Raw genomic sequence first — 18,788 nt, 5'->3', positions numbered from 1 at the left:
ATATGCTTCAAGTTAAATTGCATGACAATGTTCGGTACTTAACACTGCATCATCTAGAGATTAGCTGCCATCAGCAAAAATAGGGAAAAAAGTAGTATGTATGACATTCCTAGAAAGTCATGCACTCTATATTTCTTATAGTTGAGGTATGTTGTATTTTCAAAATTAAAGTTCAACAGCAGAAGATTAATTCTAGAATGTGACATAGTTAAAAATAAAAATTAACTACTCTCCAAGGGAGTCCATTCATTGTTTCTACATGTCACTGTAATCCAGGAATACGTCTAGATGGGAACAGCAAGTTGAACAGAAACACAAGTTGCATCGCAAAGCCAGAATAGGCAGTCACTCTGAATGGAGTCTTAGCATATTCCTGTACATGCCTATTTAGAAGCTCCATGCATCCCAATGAGGCTTGTTTCAAGACAGATAAATGTTGAATTGGAGCCTTATATAAAGAAGTTACCCTGCTCATCAGCTCTCCTAGTTGGTGTCAAATTAGATTTCTAGTGCTGTACTGTTACTGTAACTGGAAAATGCAAAGTGTAAGGAAAGTCCCAATTAACTGCAAGAGCCCCCCACCCAAAAGGCCTCTCCAGTCCCTAGTAAGAAATTAAGGAGGAGCTCAATTTCAAGTTTATTTATTGTTTTACTTTAAAAAAAAAGATTTTCAGTGTTTTCTTTTTTAAAAAAAATACTGTCCAGATCCATAGAACTGCAGCCCTGGGCCTCATTGTTTCCACACATCCCCTTATTTCAGTCCCACAGAATAGTTGGGTGAAATACTTATGAGGGCCCTCCCCAATGCGGGGGGGTAATACCTGCCCCCTCCCCAAACTGGGATATGGGGGGCCGGGGGGAGAGAAAGAATGTTAAAGAGGGTTTTTTTCTTTCCAAGCAGCACTCTTTTCAACTCTTTGTATACAGTGCTCCTCAATATATTTTAGCCCCATAGTTTTATGCCACCTCTGACAATGGGGGAGGAAAGAGGGATGCCTTGCTACCTATAATGGAGCCAGTTTAGTGGCATGGTTTAATTTCACCATATAACACAGGAACGTGTCCAAAGGAAAAAGTCATGGATTTCCATGATCCTGGAAGATGAAATTTGATTTGGTAGTGGAGGAATGTTTTCACATGTCCTATAAAAAGACTAATTCCAACTTTCCACAGTGAAGTCCAAACTATATTCCTAAATTAAACATTTTCTTTTTCCCACCCCATGTTTAAACATTTCTGATCTTATTCCCCCTCCCCATGAAAGCCCCACACCCACCCCAACCAAAATATGATTCCAAAGAATATTAATATTAATGCTATTAATAACCCATGCACCCCTGCCTCTGCAGGGTGAAAAGGAGAGACATCCCCCACACCCCTGAAAGGTCCTTGTCTCCTCCCTTATGATCACTTGACATGCGGTGGGGGCAGCTATTAATCCATTATCAGTAAGAAGTAAATGGCAGTTTCATGGGGATCCCCATGCTGATAGAAGCTGGGGTAGTCTGGAATCTATTTGGACCAGTAGGACGGAAAAGAACTCGTCTTCCTTTCTCAGGTTGGCAGGGGAAGAAAGAGAGTGAGTGAGAAATAAAGAGAGGAGTCCCACAAAGATAGGTCCAGTCTCGGGGAAGAATGGGTACCGCATCTGTGGGGGAAAGAGACACAAAGAAAGAGGGTAAGTGATAAACATTCACCATCTGTTGCTCAATGATCAGAAATCTCTAGAGGATTCTAAGCACTTTGTCAAACTATAAATCCCAAGATTCTGTAGGATGAAACCATGGTTGTTAAAATGTTAATGTGCAGTGTCGAATATATGCCAGGGTTGCATCTTTTAGTCAATGAAGTCAACTGTGATTTTTTAAAACAAAACCCCCACAATTTTAAATAAACTAAAAAATGACCTCCAACTAACTGAGCAATATATATTTTGTAGATGCCACATTCACAAAATAGATTTTTGGAAATATATAGTCAGCTTATATTAATGTATATGCCTAGCCCATATCCACACCATATATACGTCTATTTCCCTTTTCTCTTTTATTTTTGTAATCATACATTAAAAACCTATTAATTTTTTTAAAAGGGGGGGTGGGAGAAAAGGGATGAACTCATCCTGTTGGAAAGAAACAAACTTTTGCCTCCTTTGGACCTATTGTAGCTTAGTTCTATTTCTTTATTTCATTAATTGTCAGAATGTGTGGAGGAAAAGAAGGAGGGGAAATGACCGCAACACATTGATCCCGCCTGGCTGCAGCTTCAAATCTTTGCTCATCACCTAAAGTCTTCCATGCAACAGTGGAACACTACACAACCACAATTCCTAATCAATACTTGTAACCTTTTAAATTTGTAAGCTGCCTGGAGTCTTAGTCTTGGGGAAAAGGCAGGATATAAATAAAGATGGTGGGGATGATGATGATGATGATGATGATGATGATGATGATGATGATAGGTTCATATAAACATGGAAAACTGTGTATAATTATAAGCTTTCTGGTTTACTTGCTCAAGGTGTCGTGAGAGGAGCAAAGGGACTGCATGCATGGGCAAGTTAATAAGGTAAAATAAAACCTTCTGGTTTGCTGCAAAGCCCTCACCCATAACTATGTGTTCCTTCCCATTCCCCACTCCCCACTCCCCACTCCCCCCTACCTTGTCACTCTTGGCCCAGGCAGCAAGGGGGCACTCACTCATCCCCAGCAGTCATTCCTCTCACTGAGCCCTTCTGGCGTATCTGCAATGAAAAGCACAGCCCTCTTTCATGCTTGACCTGTCTCCATTCCAGACTCCATTCACTTTTTCCTGCTTTGCTGTTAGTCAGTTAAATATACAGTTCAGCCTTCTGCATCCATAGTTCTTGCATCCAGAGATTCAATCACCCATAGCTTAAATATATTTTTAAAAAAATCCAAAAAGCAAACCTTGATTTTGTCATTTTATATAAGGATCACCATTCTACCATGACCTGAGTCCCAGCCTTGGGAAAAGGGTGGGATAATAACAATAACAACAACAACAACAACAACAACGACAATATAGTGAGACTTCAGCATCCTCCGATTTTGGTATCCATGAGGGGTCCTGGAACCAAATCCCAGTGAATATCAAGGGCTCGATGTACATTTCTGTTTTCAAAACAGATGGGCTCCCATGATCATGGTATGACAAGTACAGCCAGCCCTCCACATTTACAGCTTTGACATTTGTTGATTTAATCATTCGTGGATTTGATTAATGCGTTCTATCTAGGAATTTCAATGTCTTCTGGCATGAATCTGCCAGAGGTTGACCATAGAGTCACACTGGAAGACCTAGATACACCTAGAGAAAATACTTCTCTAGGCATATGTAGGTCCTCCAGTGAATTATATAGTAAACCTCTGCTGGATGTAGGCCACATGCTGGAGGACCTAGAGATTCCTTGGGAGGTGCTCTCTCAGGTTAAAAAAAGTGGATTTTTACTTGCAGATTTTTTCACTTTCATGGGGGGGGGGGGCTATGCCCTTAACCCTAGTGAATGTGGAGGGCCCACTGTACTTGGCACTGGGTGATCATTCATTTTGGGGCTCAGTTTTAAAGTTCCAAATGACTTTGGGACCCACTGTCTCCCATATCTAACTACCATCTGAAGTCCTCCTTTCAGATATGCCACCAATGAAGTGATGTGAGTGGCTACTGGAGTGGAATGTTTTCTAGAGCAGAATTCTGAATTCCCTTTCCCTCAATACACACAGACCAGTATGCCTGCCATCTACGTTATGATGTCCCAGTTCAGCATTCTAACTACAATACCTAGCTCTTGAGGACAAGGAAGTTATTAAGAAGCAAGCCCTATTACTTTGTACCATCATTCTTATAAAGGGGCAGTTGAACAGTTGTCCTTGGGTGTTCTCTTGCATGGCTGTTCTAAGATTAGTGCCAGTGCCAGACAATTTTGCATTCTAAGCAATGGCAATTATTCACCCTCCCTCCAAAATTGCTGACTTCAGTTTCCTAAAGCAGATGATGTAGAAAAGAATGAAAAACACAAAACATGACACTGCTGAATTTATTGGCTCAGCTGTAAACAATACTTGTTGCCAACTAAGAAGAGATGTTTTCTTAGCCAAAAGTACCACTAAATTTAAAAAAATAAAAATATACATACATAAAAAGGATAAATAAAAACAAAATACAGACTTTTGCATAAGGCTTTGTAATTAATTATATGCCATAGCACTATTGTGCTATGTAATCTAAAATAAAAATAAAAAATATTTTACAAGGCTTAAAGAAACTTAATTTGTATAAAACTTTGTCCTTCAAAAAGTCAGTACTACACTGAGGTCTGTGCCCCTTGACAACTGGCTAGTTGGCCTAGTGATAGCATGGGGCCTATCTGAGATGAAACAACAGGGAGAGCTGCATTTCAGAATGGTCCCCATCCAGCTTTCAAAAGACAAGATGGCCTAAATGTATGGAGAGGCAGTACCCCCTTTTCCAACCTATCGCCACACCAACCTAACCCAGCCAACCAGGTCCCCTATCTCAGAATACCTCATCAAGCTCCCTCTGTGTCTCCTCCTCCATCCGCCGGATGTCAGCCATGCTTAAATCCACCCACTTATCCAACCAACAAAACAGCTGCCTGTGGAAGTTGGTAAAGAGGCGTCTTTCTTGCTGTAAGAGGAAAAGAAAGATTTCAAAAATCCAGGATCTTGAAAAGACAAAAGCAAGGAAATCCAAGCCTTTAAGGTACTACACCCCTGGGTTTTATTTTATTTGCAAAGATACCACATCAAGCTGAGTTTGGGCTTTAGTCACCACCTCATGCCCCTAAAGAGGCAATAAAGCACCAGATTGCCATTTTCTAACATTCCAGTGCCAACTTTTAATGTCTAAAACAGCATCTTCCGGACTTACCTTCTGGATAAATTTTTCCACTCGACCTTGAAGGCCCCACCAGCGGAACTTCACTGTCACAAGTTTGTAGGCACACATGTGGGGACAATCTTCATTATTTGCTAGTTCCCTCTACCAAGGGAGAAAAGGGGATGGGGAGGAATGAAGTCATGAATTAGTCCTATAGTTACTGCTAAATCTCAAAGCAGCAATGCGGATGTTTCACTTAGTTGAAACATCTAAGGAGATTCTAAGACAAGCGAGAAGGGATGTAGAAGATTCAACAAACATTTCTCACGTAGGTTTTGAACATTGTCAACCTTGTTTTCTTCTGTTTCCTAGAGAACCAAAATCCCGGCTTTCATCACACAATTATCTAACTGTAGTTCTTTTCAATAGTGCTTAAAATATTCTTGCCCCTGAAAATCATTTTAAGAGAAAGTCACAGGCACAGTAAAGTAATTTCCCCAAAGAGCCCACAACAAGTAGGATTTGAACCTTTAAAAAAAACCTGCACATTTATTGATTACATTTATATTTTGCTCGGTTCCTCCACAGAGCCCTACTGTTTCCCCCAATGGGACATAGTGGTAAAGCTTGGCTTCCAAAAGCTATGTCAGCAGATGGGAAGCTCTGACAAGTTCTACAAAGCTTCAAATATCACCCAGGTGGCAATCTATGTGCCCGCCATCAAGAACTCACTGAGTACAGAGAGGTTCCTCACCAGAAGGCTGATCTCTGGTGATGAACTACCCACAGTAATGATGACAGAACCAAAGAATGACTAAAAGAATCACAGAATTAGAAAAGACTACAAGGGCCATCCAGACCAAACCCCCTGCCATGCAATCATTCAGCTCCTATTTAATAACCCCCAAAGGAGGAGGCTCCACTACATTCTGTGGCAGTTTATGCCAATTCTAAAAATGTGGAAGAGTTACAGTGTGCATTAGCAGAGAGACTACTTGCACCAATGAAATGCCAGGATCTTCATAATGTATCTTGTTTGTTGGGCTAAGCAGGCTAGTCAACATTTGTGGACCCTCGATTACTGTGTCATAAATAGATCCACCCCATAGAGATCTAGAATACATGAACAGGCAGCTGAAAACATACACCTGAGGATCAGTATTTAAATTCTGATGGACATACCTTCCAGTCAGGACCAAGAGGACCTCTGCCAGTCTTCTGCGATTTGAAAAGAGCTGGGTCTTCATCTGGCTTGTAATCCTGGGAGGGGGGGGGGGGGAGTGCAGAGATGAACAAGGCTATAGCATTAGATAAAGAGACCAAATATAAAATGAAAAAATAAAAATGAAAAGTATTGATATGAAGACTTGGTTTCTGAACAGCAGGTAGGAAGCACTCAGAAAAGAGCTAACTCCTCCTGACCCAAAAGGTTAGGCATGACTCTCCTCCCAGAAATAAATTGCCAAGTTTCCTGATGTAGTTTGAACAGAAATCAAGGGGGAAAATACAGCCTCTAAAACAGGCATGGAAATTCTGCAGCTCTTAGGGCCCTCTTCTCTCTCTCTCTGCTACTGTTTTTGGAATGTGTGGAGGTGTGGGAAGGAGAAGTATTGCTCCCAGGGGAGAAAAAATTCTCCTTGTAAACAAGGTGCAGTTTTTCTTGCTTGCACCTTTTAGAACTAAACAACACCCCCCCCCCCCCAAAAAAAAACCCCATCTGTTTTTAGAAATCTGGAAGTGAACTTCACAGCATTTCTAGTTTGTTTTCTCTCCCCCCGCCCCTTGCCCCAGAGTTGAGGTTAGTGTAACCTCCTTGCCCCATAGAGTTCACCCATTCTAAAATATAAGAACCACTGGGAAAGTAGAAAACAGTGTGAAGAGTTTTAAGCTGTTACTGCCTTAATCTTGAGCAAGGGCAAGGAGAAGAGACAGGCTTGCATTCACACAGTGGTAAAAGAAAACACTCTACATCTGCTCCAAAGCACCTCTAAAAAATTCCAGAAATCATCCTTAGTAATGAATGCATGATGCTTAAACTGTAGAAACAACTTGAAGGCACATAACAACATGTGCCTTCAAGTCAGCTGTTGACTTGTGGAGACCCCATGAATATCATGGAGGCTTCTCAGGCAAAGAAAACCCAGGTGATTCTGCCAGCTCTTTTATCTGAAATATAGCCTACAGCACCTGGTGTTTATCCAAGTACTAACTAGGCTGACCCTGTTTAGCTTCCAAGATTGGACGGGATCTGGTGTCTTTAGGATATTTAGGCCATTCTCTCAAAACAGATTAATTCAAATGTGTAGCAGAGAAGAAAACAAAAGTATGCTTGAGAAGGCTACAATCCAAAGCAGCATAAAAAGACTAGCTTGTGCTGTTCAGGCTCTGAAATGACAAAAGGATCCTTCTTTTCTATCAGGAGGCTGAGATAAAAAGCAGCAGCTTCTCTTCCTTTCCCATCATAATGCCCCTGAATCATAGAATCATAGAGTTGGAAGAGGCCACAAGGGCCATCCAGTTCAACTCCTTGCCATGCAGGAACTCTCAATCAAAGCATCCCCGACAGATGCCCATCCAGCCCCTTTAAAGACCTCCAAGGAGGGAGACTCCACCACTCTCCAAGGGACTGTGTTCCACTGTTGAACAGCCCTTACTGTCAGGAAGTTCCTCCTAACGTTGAGGTGGAATCTTTCCCTGTAGCTTGCATCCATTGTTCCAGGTACTGTTCTCTGGAGCAGCAGAAAACAAGCTTGTTTCCTTATCAATATGACATCCCTTCAAATATTTAAACAGAGCTATCATGTCACCCCTGACTTCCCTAATAGGTCAAAGCTTCTGTCAACTGCTCTTTTGACTGGTGAGTGAGAACCAAGGTTGCCCCTTACGTCATCTGACACTTGCGTCCGGTCGCCAATGTCTATATGAACAACCTCAACATCTTTCCATGTCTCAGCATCAAGCCCGTGGACCTGTGGAAGAAAAAAGGAAAGTCCTGTGTTTGAGCTATGTCTCAGGAATCTGGGATATCAAATGTAAGACTTTTAGGACAAAAATTATGAGAGCAACTCATTCCTAGCAATCTTTGACCTTAGCTCACAGCCTATATGTTTTACATGCACTGAGATAGTATCTATGAGGCTATCTCCTTTGGAATGAACATACTCATCTTTTAAGAGAACTATCTGTTTCATAAAAATTGAGCTTTTACTATACATGGTTTAGAACAATGATTAAAAAGCAGGGTATTGTTTAAAATACATAAGCAAGTCTGACCTGTTTGTCAAATTTAAGGTACACATGCTAGTAGATGACAGGTTTATTGTGAAACTGGAAAATTTTTGCATTTCTACACACATGTGCACTTTGCTCACTATACTTTTTAAATCTCATATCCCAGCCTTCTTACAGATAATGCCAATAAAAAGATGTCTAACATAATAAGATTAATACACAAAATGATAATTAAAACATATCAACAACAGGAAGAACTGAAGAGCCCCTTCCAGTTAAAACCTTATTTGAAAATAGTTTCTTAAAAGCCAAATATATGTCTCAAATTTTAAAAGAAATTCATTTTCCTGCTGTCATTTTCACTTGACAGAAAAGTCCAAAATGTGGGAGCAGGCATGGACAACTTACATTTTCTTGGTCACCTAAATCTGGTTTGTGCCATGTTTCAATTTTAATGAAGAAATCTTCCTTCATGTATTCATTCTGTGCAATGAGAGGGAAAACTAGTTACCCAGAGTCCTTTGTGGCAGCCCAGAGGCTCTACAAATCCCAAAGCTAGAAATTACTTCTATCAACATACAGGTTGAATCTCCCTTATCCGAAATGTTTGGGACCAGAAATGCTTTAAATTTTGGAATTTTTGCATATACATAATGAGATAGATGGGAGGCAAGTCTAAACATGAAATTCATTTATGCTTCATATACAATTTATACCTTAAGCCTGAAGGAAATTTTATATGCAATATTTTAAATAATTTTGTGCATGAAACTAAGTTAGTGTACACTGAACCATCAGAAAGCAAAGATGTTACTACCTCAACTACATATGTGGATAATTTTAGATTGTGGAAAGTTAGGTTTTCTGGATAAGTATTATCAATCTGTATTACCCAGAATACTCTGGGCAAATTCCTGGGGCTGGCACATAACAAGTGAACATCTCTGGGTGAGTGTATTTTTAGTGGAGATCAACAAGGACACAGATATAGCCACATTGTCAAAGATTATTGGGGTGATAGGGAAAGCTGAGAAGCACTACCCACAGTTGCCCCTTTCCCCAAGCAACTTACCGTAATAACTGCAGCAGATGGGATCAAACCAAGAGAAAGAGAGAGAGCATATTAGGCCAGCATTGTGAAAACAAAAATCTTTCTTAATCAGATTAAGAGAAATTTTCCTAGCACAGTGAGTTCCCAGTTACTGCATGTATAGCACAGTATTATTCTTAACCAACAATGTCTTCAAAGTGTTAGACTTCTGAACAAGTCTTTGAAATCTATCCCCCAACAAGATTAAAATCACATGGCAAGAGACAAACCATTTGGCCTCAGCCTCATCCATGGGCTCCTGGACTCCCTGTCTTCACAGCCCCATATGTTGTGTGTGTGTTGATGTCTACTTACCAAGGCTTCCCTAGCAATTTAAAGCACTCAGGGTCAGTTTAACACTGCATCTACACTACAGAAACAATCCAGTTTGACATCACTTTAACTGCCATGGCTCAGTGCTATGGAATACTGGGAACTGTAGCTTTGTGTGACATTTAGCCTTCTCTGTCAGAGAGTTCTGGTGCACAACAAACTACAGTTCCAGAATTCCATAGCATTGAGCCATGGTAGTTAAAGAAGTGTCAAACTGGATGATTTCTGCAGTGCAGATGCAGCCTAAGATATTTTACTATCTGAGATAGAGCAGCTAAAGTTCTCCCCACCCATGCATAGCACCCAAAGCCAACCAAATTATTTGAGACATGAAAGAGAAAATCCCACAAACACCTCTTCTCCCTTCCAGGCAGTAAAAGCACAATAATAACTAACAATTAACAACTCTTTCATTACAATGTACTGTTTGAGGGCATTGCCTCACTCCTGTCAATGAGCAGGGCTGCTTCTGAGGCTCTGTATGGCACAGGGAGGCCCCCTGTTGCAGAAATCACCTCTCCCACCTCATGGAGACAGGTGAATTGACTGCCACAGAAGTGGAGGGAACAATACTATTAATTATTTAGCAGGTGAACTCTTGCATAGGGCTTGAATTTTTGCAGAAACCACTATTCTCTAAGAGCATTGTCTGGGGATGTTTAGCCCTCAAAATGCTTTGGTCTACAATTCCCATTATCCCTGATCAATGGCCATGATGGGTGAAGTGAGGGCAGTTGTAGTGCTAACAATCTGGAGGGGTAATCTCTGTTTTAGAAGATAGATTGAAAAAATCAGGCATCACCCTTGCCTCCACCTTGCTGAGAGACCCCATTTCCTTCTGGCTAGCCTTCTACTTCTGTAATACAGATAGAGTCTCTCTTACCCAAAATGTTTGGGACCAGGATTGTTTTGGATTTTGGAGTTTTTTAGATTATGGAGCATCTGCATACACATAATGAGAGATCTTGCAAATGGGACTCAAGTCTAAACATGACATTCATTTATTTTTCATATACACCTTATACCCATAGACAGAAAATAATTTTATACACAGTATTCTTAATAATTTTGTTCAGGAAACAAAGTTTGTGTACACCAAACCATCAGAAAGCAAAGGTGTTACTATCTCAGCCACCCATATAATTTTGGAATATATTGTATTTCAGAATTCCAGAAAAGGAAGACTCCATCTGTATTTCAAACACTATGCTTAGAAAGGTCTACCAGTCCTTTGAAGCTGGTCAAAAGAGCAGTTACAGCAAGCAAACATTCCCAATGGGCTCCTTGAAAACTATACCATAAGTTTCCCAGTCATCTGGAACTGCAGCCAGAGAATGTTGGACAGGTTCTAGGTCAGAGCTTCTGCTTTTCTTAACTATAACTTGCAGAATCCCCCACCTCCTAGTCTTACTGCTGGTAAAATTCTAGGAATTGTAGTTCCAAGCTGTGCTTTAGGCTAAGCTCAAAGGAACAACAACCGAAAGGCAGATAGTCCCACAATCTTCTGGCCCATTATTTTGTAGGACTAAGACCCTGTGGCAAAAAAAGCAGATATTTCTTGGCTGGGGTGTGAAAAGGCTTCTTGAACAGACTGAAAACTGAAACCCTATAGAATTATCCCCCAATGAAAGTGTCCCCAATGAGTCCCAACAAGTGGGGCTAAAGTGTCCCCAATGAGCCCCAACAAGACATCCACCCCCTTTTCCCTCTCCCTCTCCAGGGCTCACCTGTTCGACAATAAGGATAGGCATTCCAGGCTCTCTCATGAACAACTAGGGATCCCTCGGGGGCAAACATCTTAATGAATCCAGGAACTTTGCTATAAGAGAAAAAAAAGAGAGGAAAACATTATACAAATGTCTTAAGCTTTGGACTCCTGTGTCCAGGACGATTCTTACCTCTGGAGATGGTAGATCTTGTGGGTGTACTGTCCCCGCTCTCCCTCTCGTTCATAGGGTTCATTTTTGAGCACCTCAATTCCTTCACCACCTCCAGTGTTGTTCTTGCTTGCTTCAGCCACAGAGAATAGCTGCCCCACTTGATACTGAGAAAGCCAAAAAGAGAGGGGTAAATATTGTTTCTCCCCCTCCAAATAAGTCACAAGCCTTAGGGTAGAGGCAAGCCACAAAAATCCTCATCCATTTGTGTATAGTGGTTGTGGTGAGGTGTAAAACAATCTGGGAAAACAGCTTAGAAAAGTTACTTGTCTTGGAGTATGACTCCCAGAATTCCACAAGCATGAATAGTGGTCATGTTGCCTCAAGGATCTAAGAGTAGTGGTTTAAAAAAGTAACTCTTCCAAGCTCTGGATTCTGGTTTACACTAAAATTTACTCAAAATCCTTTACAAAAAGGGATCGGCAAAATAGGGTGTGTGTGTGTGTGTGTGTGCTGACAACAACTTATGAAGGAACTTACCTCCTCCACAGAGCAAGGCAACACTACCCGGCTGATGTGCAGTAGAGGAAAGAACAAAGAGAAAGAGGGAATAAATATAAGTTAGATTGTACCCTATCATTTGTAATAAAAATAATTCCTTTATAATTTGTTATGTTTACCAGGTCAGGCTGTTACCAGATTCAAATTATGCTGATTACTGTTGAGTCAATGGAACAAATAACCACAAATGATACAATTCTATCGTGTTTTTGTGCTTAAAAATAGTCTTCATTCCAGGACTGTATTCTGGATGGCATCAGAATTGTATTCTACAATGTTAATGCATTGTCTTTGTCTATAAACATTACACCAGACCAGAGCCTCTCTCATCTCCTGTTTAATTTGCTTATCTTACAGACTCCCATCACATCAGCATCTGGATGACATAGAACAGAGAGTTGGAAGAGGCCCCAGAGTCCAATTCCCTTGCTAGAGCATCTCCAGCAGATAACTGACCAACATTTTTTTGAAGACATCCAGAGAAAGAGACTCCACCACCTTTCTAGGTAATTGCTTCCACTGCTGAACCACTCTTATCATCAATGTTCAATTAAAATCTACCCTCTTATAACTTGAAACCATTAGACCCGGTCCTATCCTGTAGGGCAGCAGACAACAAATCTGCACCCTCCTCTATCTAACAGCCCTTTAGATAAATAGGTCCAAAACATAATGCAAAAATAATCCAGTTTGAGACTGCTTTAACTGCCCAGGCTCAGTGCTAAGGAATCCTGAGAATTGTAGTTTATTGTGGTGTCAGCAATCTCTGACAGAGAAGGCTAAATGTTGCACATAACTACAGTTCCCAGAACTCCCCAGCATTGAGCCAGGGCAGTTAAACCAATCTCAAACTGAATTATTTCTGCAGTGTTTTGGACCTTAGGACGCAATCCTGTCAATCTTCTCTTCATCAAGCTGAACATGCTTCTTCAACCTTTCTTCATATATTTTGTTCTCGATACCTCATATATTGACTTATGTTAGAGGGTGTGACATTTTTGTTGTTGCTGGGTGGTTTCAAGTCATTTCTGACTTATGGCAACCCTAAGGCAAACCTATCTTGGGGTTTTCTTGGCAAGATTTGTTCAGAGGAGGTTTGCCATTGCCTTCCACTGAGGCTGAGAGCATGTGACTTGCCCAAGTTCACAAAGTGGGGTTCATGGCTGAGCTGGGAATTGAACCCTTGTCTTCAGAGTTGTAGTCCAACACTCAAACCATTATGCCAATGCTGGCTCTTCAAGATATCCAGAACAGGTTAACTGATACAAGAGTGATTCTTTTATAGTGATGTTTAAGAGCTGCTGGATTCATAAATTTGGAATACAGCTATTTCTCTGTGTCAAGTTGCCACTAGGCAATTTGATGGAAACACTTTCCCCCGGTCTTTCATCAAGTAGGGAACTTTGCACTCGGGCAGGTTGTCACAAATAATTTATCACTAGTAGGTATGGGCATCTGTGAACTAGAAACCTGTGCAGACATGCTGGAAGAGTTGACGCAAACATATCCTTCTCAATAAGTAGCAAGCACTACCATGTACATGTACTACTGGTACATGCTCCCCTATTTGAAACTGTACTCTTAACTAAATGAAAGGATTAACAGATTGTGAGGAAAGCGATTAACATGTTGAAAAATTGCTGCAAGCTGATCTGAGTGTCAGTGCAGAATTTAAAAACACACACATGCCAGTTACTATACCTACTGTATCTTCTAGAGGGGTTCCTATATGACGTTTCACTGTATTTGTTAACTAAAACACAGGTCAGCTTTGTTCTGTATTGGACCAGTGAGGCTTATTTCATTGGCATAGTTATAAAAAAGAGCTCCAGGAAGCTTCAAGGTATTATTGGATTCCCATTGGCTCCACCCAGCATAAACCAACAGCTGGAGATGATAGGAACTGAAGTCCAACATCTGGAAGACTGCAAATTCCCCTGATGTGTTAAAAATAGTTCTGAATTTACAGCGCTGCCTTTCATGTCTACTCAAATGTAAACCTCACTGATCTGAATAATACTACAGCCTTACCCACTTTTTAATTTATTGATCTGTGCCAAATGAAATAGGAAGCCAGGCTGTCATTTCCACCCACGCCTTCATCCCAATGTCATTTTGATTCTTTCCTATCACGTGTCCTGACTTGCTTTAAGAAGATAGGTCTGTTGCAAACTTCCCTTAGATCACTGCCTGAGCATGATTTGTGGTAAGATTTTGGCACCACAGACAGTCCTGTCAGCTCAAAAGGAAGTTCCCGAGTTCCTTAGGCCTTATTACTAAAATAAACATACCAGCAATTCCAAAGAGAAAGGGAAGGTGATGGATCCAGGATATGAACAGGATTCATCTGATCAGCAACAAAATTAAACTAATAAGATGAATGACTGCTTTTGACTTTGATATAAGAACCATGTTTCCCTAAACTAACTCAGCATAATCAGAACAAGCAAAGCACTTTTGATAGTAACCACCTGGCCTTCTACTATGAAAATATGCAGATCTTGGGAGAAGTTACTGTCCTGGATTATAACTTGGATTATATCCCCAGCTAATTTTGACTAGAACTGAGTGTCAGTTCTGAGTGAAAAATCTTCAGTGCTCTCTAACTACTAAGAGAGCTGGTAGTTTCACAAAGGAGGGAGGCAACTTAGATCTCAAGAAGAGCATCTGTTTTTGTCTTGCTAAAGAAACTTAAACTTTAATTCGTGGTGTATCCACATGGCCTGCACAAATGCCCCTCCAATACCACCTGAACTGAGAACAGCCGCATCTTGATAAAATGCAAGCTTGTGACTGAAATCATCATCACCTTTTCCCCTTCTTGTATGATTCTTAATATGAGCCACTGTGGTGTAGAAGTTTGACCACTGGGCTAGGACTCTGGAGACCAGAGTTTGAAACCCTACTTGGCCAAGGAAACCTGCTGAGTGACCTTGGGCAAGTCACCATCTCTCAGCCTCAGACGAAGGCAATGGCAACCCTTGTCTGAAGAAACCTGCCAAGAAAACCCTGTGATAGGTTTGCCCTGTTGTTGTTTTGTGCATTCAAGTTGTTTCTGACTTATGGAGACCCTAAGGCAACCCTATCATAGAGTTTTCTTGGCAAGTTTTGTTCAGAGGAGGTTTGCCATTTCCTTCCCTTGAGGCTGAGAGCATGTGACTCGCCCAAGATCATCCAGTAGCTCTCATGGCCAAGTGGGGAATGATTATTATGCTTTATTTATATAGCACTGTAGATTTACACAGTGCTGTACAAACAATAAAATCGAACCCTGTTCCCCAGTCGTAGCCCAACACTCAATCCAGTTGCCATAAGTCAGAAATGACCTGAAGGCACACAATGATGTTTCTTAACACTTTGCCTGATGAAGAAGCCAGTGGAGCGTCAAAAAAGCTTCCAACATGTATTTTGTAAAGCTAGCAGTGTTTTTCGGAGAGCCAGCATGACGTAACGGTTTGAGTGTCGGACTACAACTCGGGAGACCAGGGTTTGACTCCCTGCTTGGCTGTGAAACCCATTGGGTTACTCTGAGCTAGTCACACTCTCTCAGCCTCAGAGGGAAGCAATGGCAAAAACCCCTCTGTAGAAACCTGCCAAGAGAACCTTATGATAAACCATAAACTGAAACCACTTGAAGGCACAAAACAACAACAAGGTGAACCTATAACAGAGGGGTTTTTTTGGGCAGGTTTCTTCAGAGACGAGTTGCCATTGCCTTCCTATGAGGCTGAGAGAGTGTGACTTGTCCAAGAAAACCCTGTGATAGGGCTGCCGTAAGTCAGAAACTACTTGAAGGCACCATAATAACAGCATATCATTGCTTTGGGGATATTGGGTGTTATTGCACTTTATTAGATGGCCAACACAACTATCTCTGGATATGTTGTGGCAGGATAAACATGGCAGGCCAAATACACAAAACAACCCCCCTCTTACATAGATATATTTATATATATATGAGAAAGTGCTGCTTGGGAACCTTTCCCTTCTCTGCCCAAAGGTGAAATGTTGGTAACTATTCTGTGCCCAGCACTCTTAGGAGGGCAAACCTGGAGGCCCAAACCCACAAAGCAAAAACCCCTCTTTATGTGTATGTTGTGTGTGTGTATATATATATATACATATATAAATACACAAACACACACCATGAGAAAGTGCTTCTCTGGGTTATAAAAGGGAAACCCTGTTATAATACATGTGTGTGTGTTTATATATATTTCTGTGTGTGAGAGAGAGAACTGTGTATACCATAAGAAAGTGCTTCTCTGGGTCATAAAAGGGCCCCCTTGTTTCCCTTTTCCTTGCACCACCCAGAGATGAAATGTTGGTGAATAGACTTAGGAAGACAACCCTGGTGGGCCAAACACACAAAACAACCACCCCTCTTTGTGTGTGTGTGTGTGTGTGTGTCCACAGCCACAGAGACACCATGAGGAAGTGCTGCTCTGGGCTATAAAAGGGACCCCTCCACCCCCAGAAGTGAAATGTTGGTGGATCTTGTGTGCCCAGCCCTCTTGGCATGGGAAGAGGGGGGCCAAGCACACAAACCAGCCCCCCTCTCTCTCTGTCTCTCTCTCTGTCTCTGCTCTGGGTTACAGGAGGGAGCCAGCCAGCCCTGTCTGCTGCCCCTTCCCCTCAGCCCCAGCCAGAGGTGAACTGTGGGTGAGCATCCTATGCCCAGCGCCCAAAATACCCGGATGGGCGCTGTGTAGAGAACCAGGCCCATTAGCGCCCCTTCCCTCTACTCACAACTCCTTGATCAGCACCATCCTCCTGCGCCCCGCACGCCCAAAGCTCCCACCCGGCCCTTCTTCCTCTTCTGCCCTCCCCGTCCAAGCCCGGCCATTGACGCCACTTCCGCCCTCACTCCAGCGCCCGCCCGCTCGGGACGGCCCACCGCGACGCCACTTCCGCCCTCACTCGGGCTTCCCCTTCCTTCCCCCGCAGCAAAGGGCCTGCCACGGCGCTGAGGGAAGGAAAGCTGCCTTTTTTGATTGACGGCGCCGCCAATGGAAGGCCAGGCGTCACGTGATCAAAGCGCGGAAAAGGGTGCAGTGGAGGCGCCGGCCGCTAGATGGCGCGCGGATAAAATGGTATTTTAATTGTGATTCCCAAACTTGGGACGTTTTGGACTACAACTCCCAGATGCCCCAGCAACCTTGGCTCTACGGTCAGGAATTCTGGGAGGTGAAGTCCAAAACATCTGGAAGACCAAGGTTTTGGGAATCACTGGGTCTATAACTTTGTTCCTACAGATATTTTGGACTTCAGCTCCCACTATTCCTTTATATGTTAAGTTTAAAATTGCAACATATACATAAAAACTGATAGAAGATGAATAAGAAAGCAAGAAAAACAAGAAAGAAGAAAGAATGATAAAAAAGGGAGGGAAAGAAAAGACAAAAAGAAGAACAAAGTGCAAATTGTGCATTTCTATTATTATCATTATTATATTACTTAGGCTAATTTGATAATTATTATATGCAAATTATCTATTTATATGTTTTGTACATATTCTATGTGCATTATTTACAGTATGTTAGGATACTGACCACTTTTATTTATAGCTTTTATCTATTTATTTATTTATTTTCTTACTTTTGATATATTCTTCCATTTCTCTTCATATTGTTGTTTTGTCTTGCCATTAATATTCGTGGACAGAGTGTCCCATTATTGCCTAATCATTTAATTTAATGATCCACTCTGCTTTGGTAGGTATCATATTGCTTTCCCAGTATTTGGTATAAATCAAAGGTGCAGCTGTGATCATATACAGCATTGTACTTGTTTCTCCCTGCGTTCATTTACCTTTGGTCACACGTCAGCTCCCAGAATTCCTGATTGTTGGCCCAACTGGCTGGGGCTTCTGGGAGATGAAATCCAAAACATCTGGAAGACCAAAGTTTGGGGATCACTGGACTATAATTTTAGTCCCCTGGATATCTTGGACTTTGTTGAATACTGCAAACTGGCAAAATGATCATCCTTTTTTCCCCTTGTGAAAATATTCACTTGCAAAATCACTGTGTTTCTCAATTATCCCTTCTCATTTTCCAGCTTATTCGCAGCTACTCATGCCAGTAAAATTTCATTTTAGAGGAGAAAGACCTACAGGAAGGTTGAAGGTGCTAAGTATGTTTAGCCTGGATCTGAAGAGATTAAAGGGAAATATGATAGCAGTTTTCAAATATCTGAAATACTACCATGCAGAAGATTTGTGCTCTTTTGTTCCAGAGGCAACGTTAGAACCAAGGGGTGAGAACAGCAAAGAAGCATGTTTGAGCTAAACATTAGGAGAGGCTACTTCTTAGATGCTAATAAGAATTGGAACGATGATGATGATGATGATGATGATGATGATGATGATGATAAACAATCCTACCTTTTCTCCAGTTCATGACCCAAGGCGTCTTACAAAAGCTAAAACAGCTTCAGCTATAGACTTTCTACAAAAGTCAAAATCAAACTATAGGTAACATTAAAAAATCAGTTTAAAGTCTAACCACCAAAAATAAGAACAAATACATACAGCACAGCAGATTAAAGGTCCTTTTCCCTGAGCGGTGGTAAGCCCCCAAAGGCCTGCTAAAACAAAAAGGTCTTCACCTGCCTACAAAAGGATAGCAAGGAGGTCTGGACATCTCTAGGAAAGGAGTCCCAGAACCTGGGAGCAGCCACTAGAAGGACCTCTCTCATGATCCTACCAGGTGTATCTGTGAGGGTTGTGGGAAGGAGAGAACAGCCTTCCCAGAAGATCTCAAGGCCTTATATGGCCAGGCTCATATAAGGAGATAAGATCCTTCAGATGACCTTCAAGGTTTGTGCAAAACAAA

The 18,788-nt window shown here is 41.6% G+C and overlaps 1 protein-coding gene across 1 annotated transcript; it reads right to left on the bottom strand.

Annotated features, from left to right (window-relative positions):
- Window positions 1-1,560: 1,560 nt before the first annotated feature.
- On the bottom strand, window positions 1,561-16,797 carry LOC149303579 (phosphatidylinositol transfer protein beta isoform-like). Its single transcript, XM_089480381.1, has 12 exons — window positions 16,702-16,797; window positions 11,932-11,962; window positions 11,413-11,558; window positions 11,242-11,333; window positions 9,164-9,171; window positions 8,500-8,574; window positions 7,746-7,829; window positions 6,043-6,120; window positions 4,912-5,022; window positions 4,546-4,668; window positions 2,662-2,743; window positions 1,561-1,648 (listed from the first exon to the last, which is right to left on the bottom strand). The coding sequence occupies exons 1-11, from the start codon at window positions 16,719-16,721 to the stop codon at window positions 2,696-2,698; spliced, it is 816 nt and encodes a 271-aa protein (XP_089336507.1). The 5' UTR covers window positions 16,722-16,797; the 3' UTR covers window positions 1,561-1,648; window positions 2,662-2,695.
- Between the last annotated feature and the right edge of the window lie 1,991 nt (window positions 16,798-18,788).

The sequence above is a fragment of the Sceloporus occidentalis genome, unplaced genomic scaffold (genome assembly GCF_023333645.1).
Source record: "Sceloporus occidentalis isolate IW3139 unplaced genomic scaffold, rSceOcc1.0.p SCAF_14, whole genome shotgun sequence".
NCBI classification, from domain to species: domain Eukaryota; kingdom Metazoa; phylum Chordata; class Lepidosauria; order Squamata; family Phrynosomatidae; genus Sceloporus; species Sceloporus occidentalis.
This window is presented reverse-complemented; position numbering and strand designations above follow the sequence as displayed.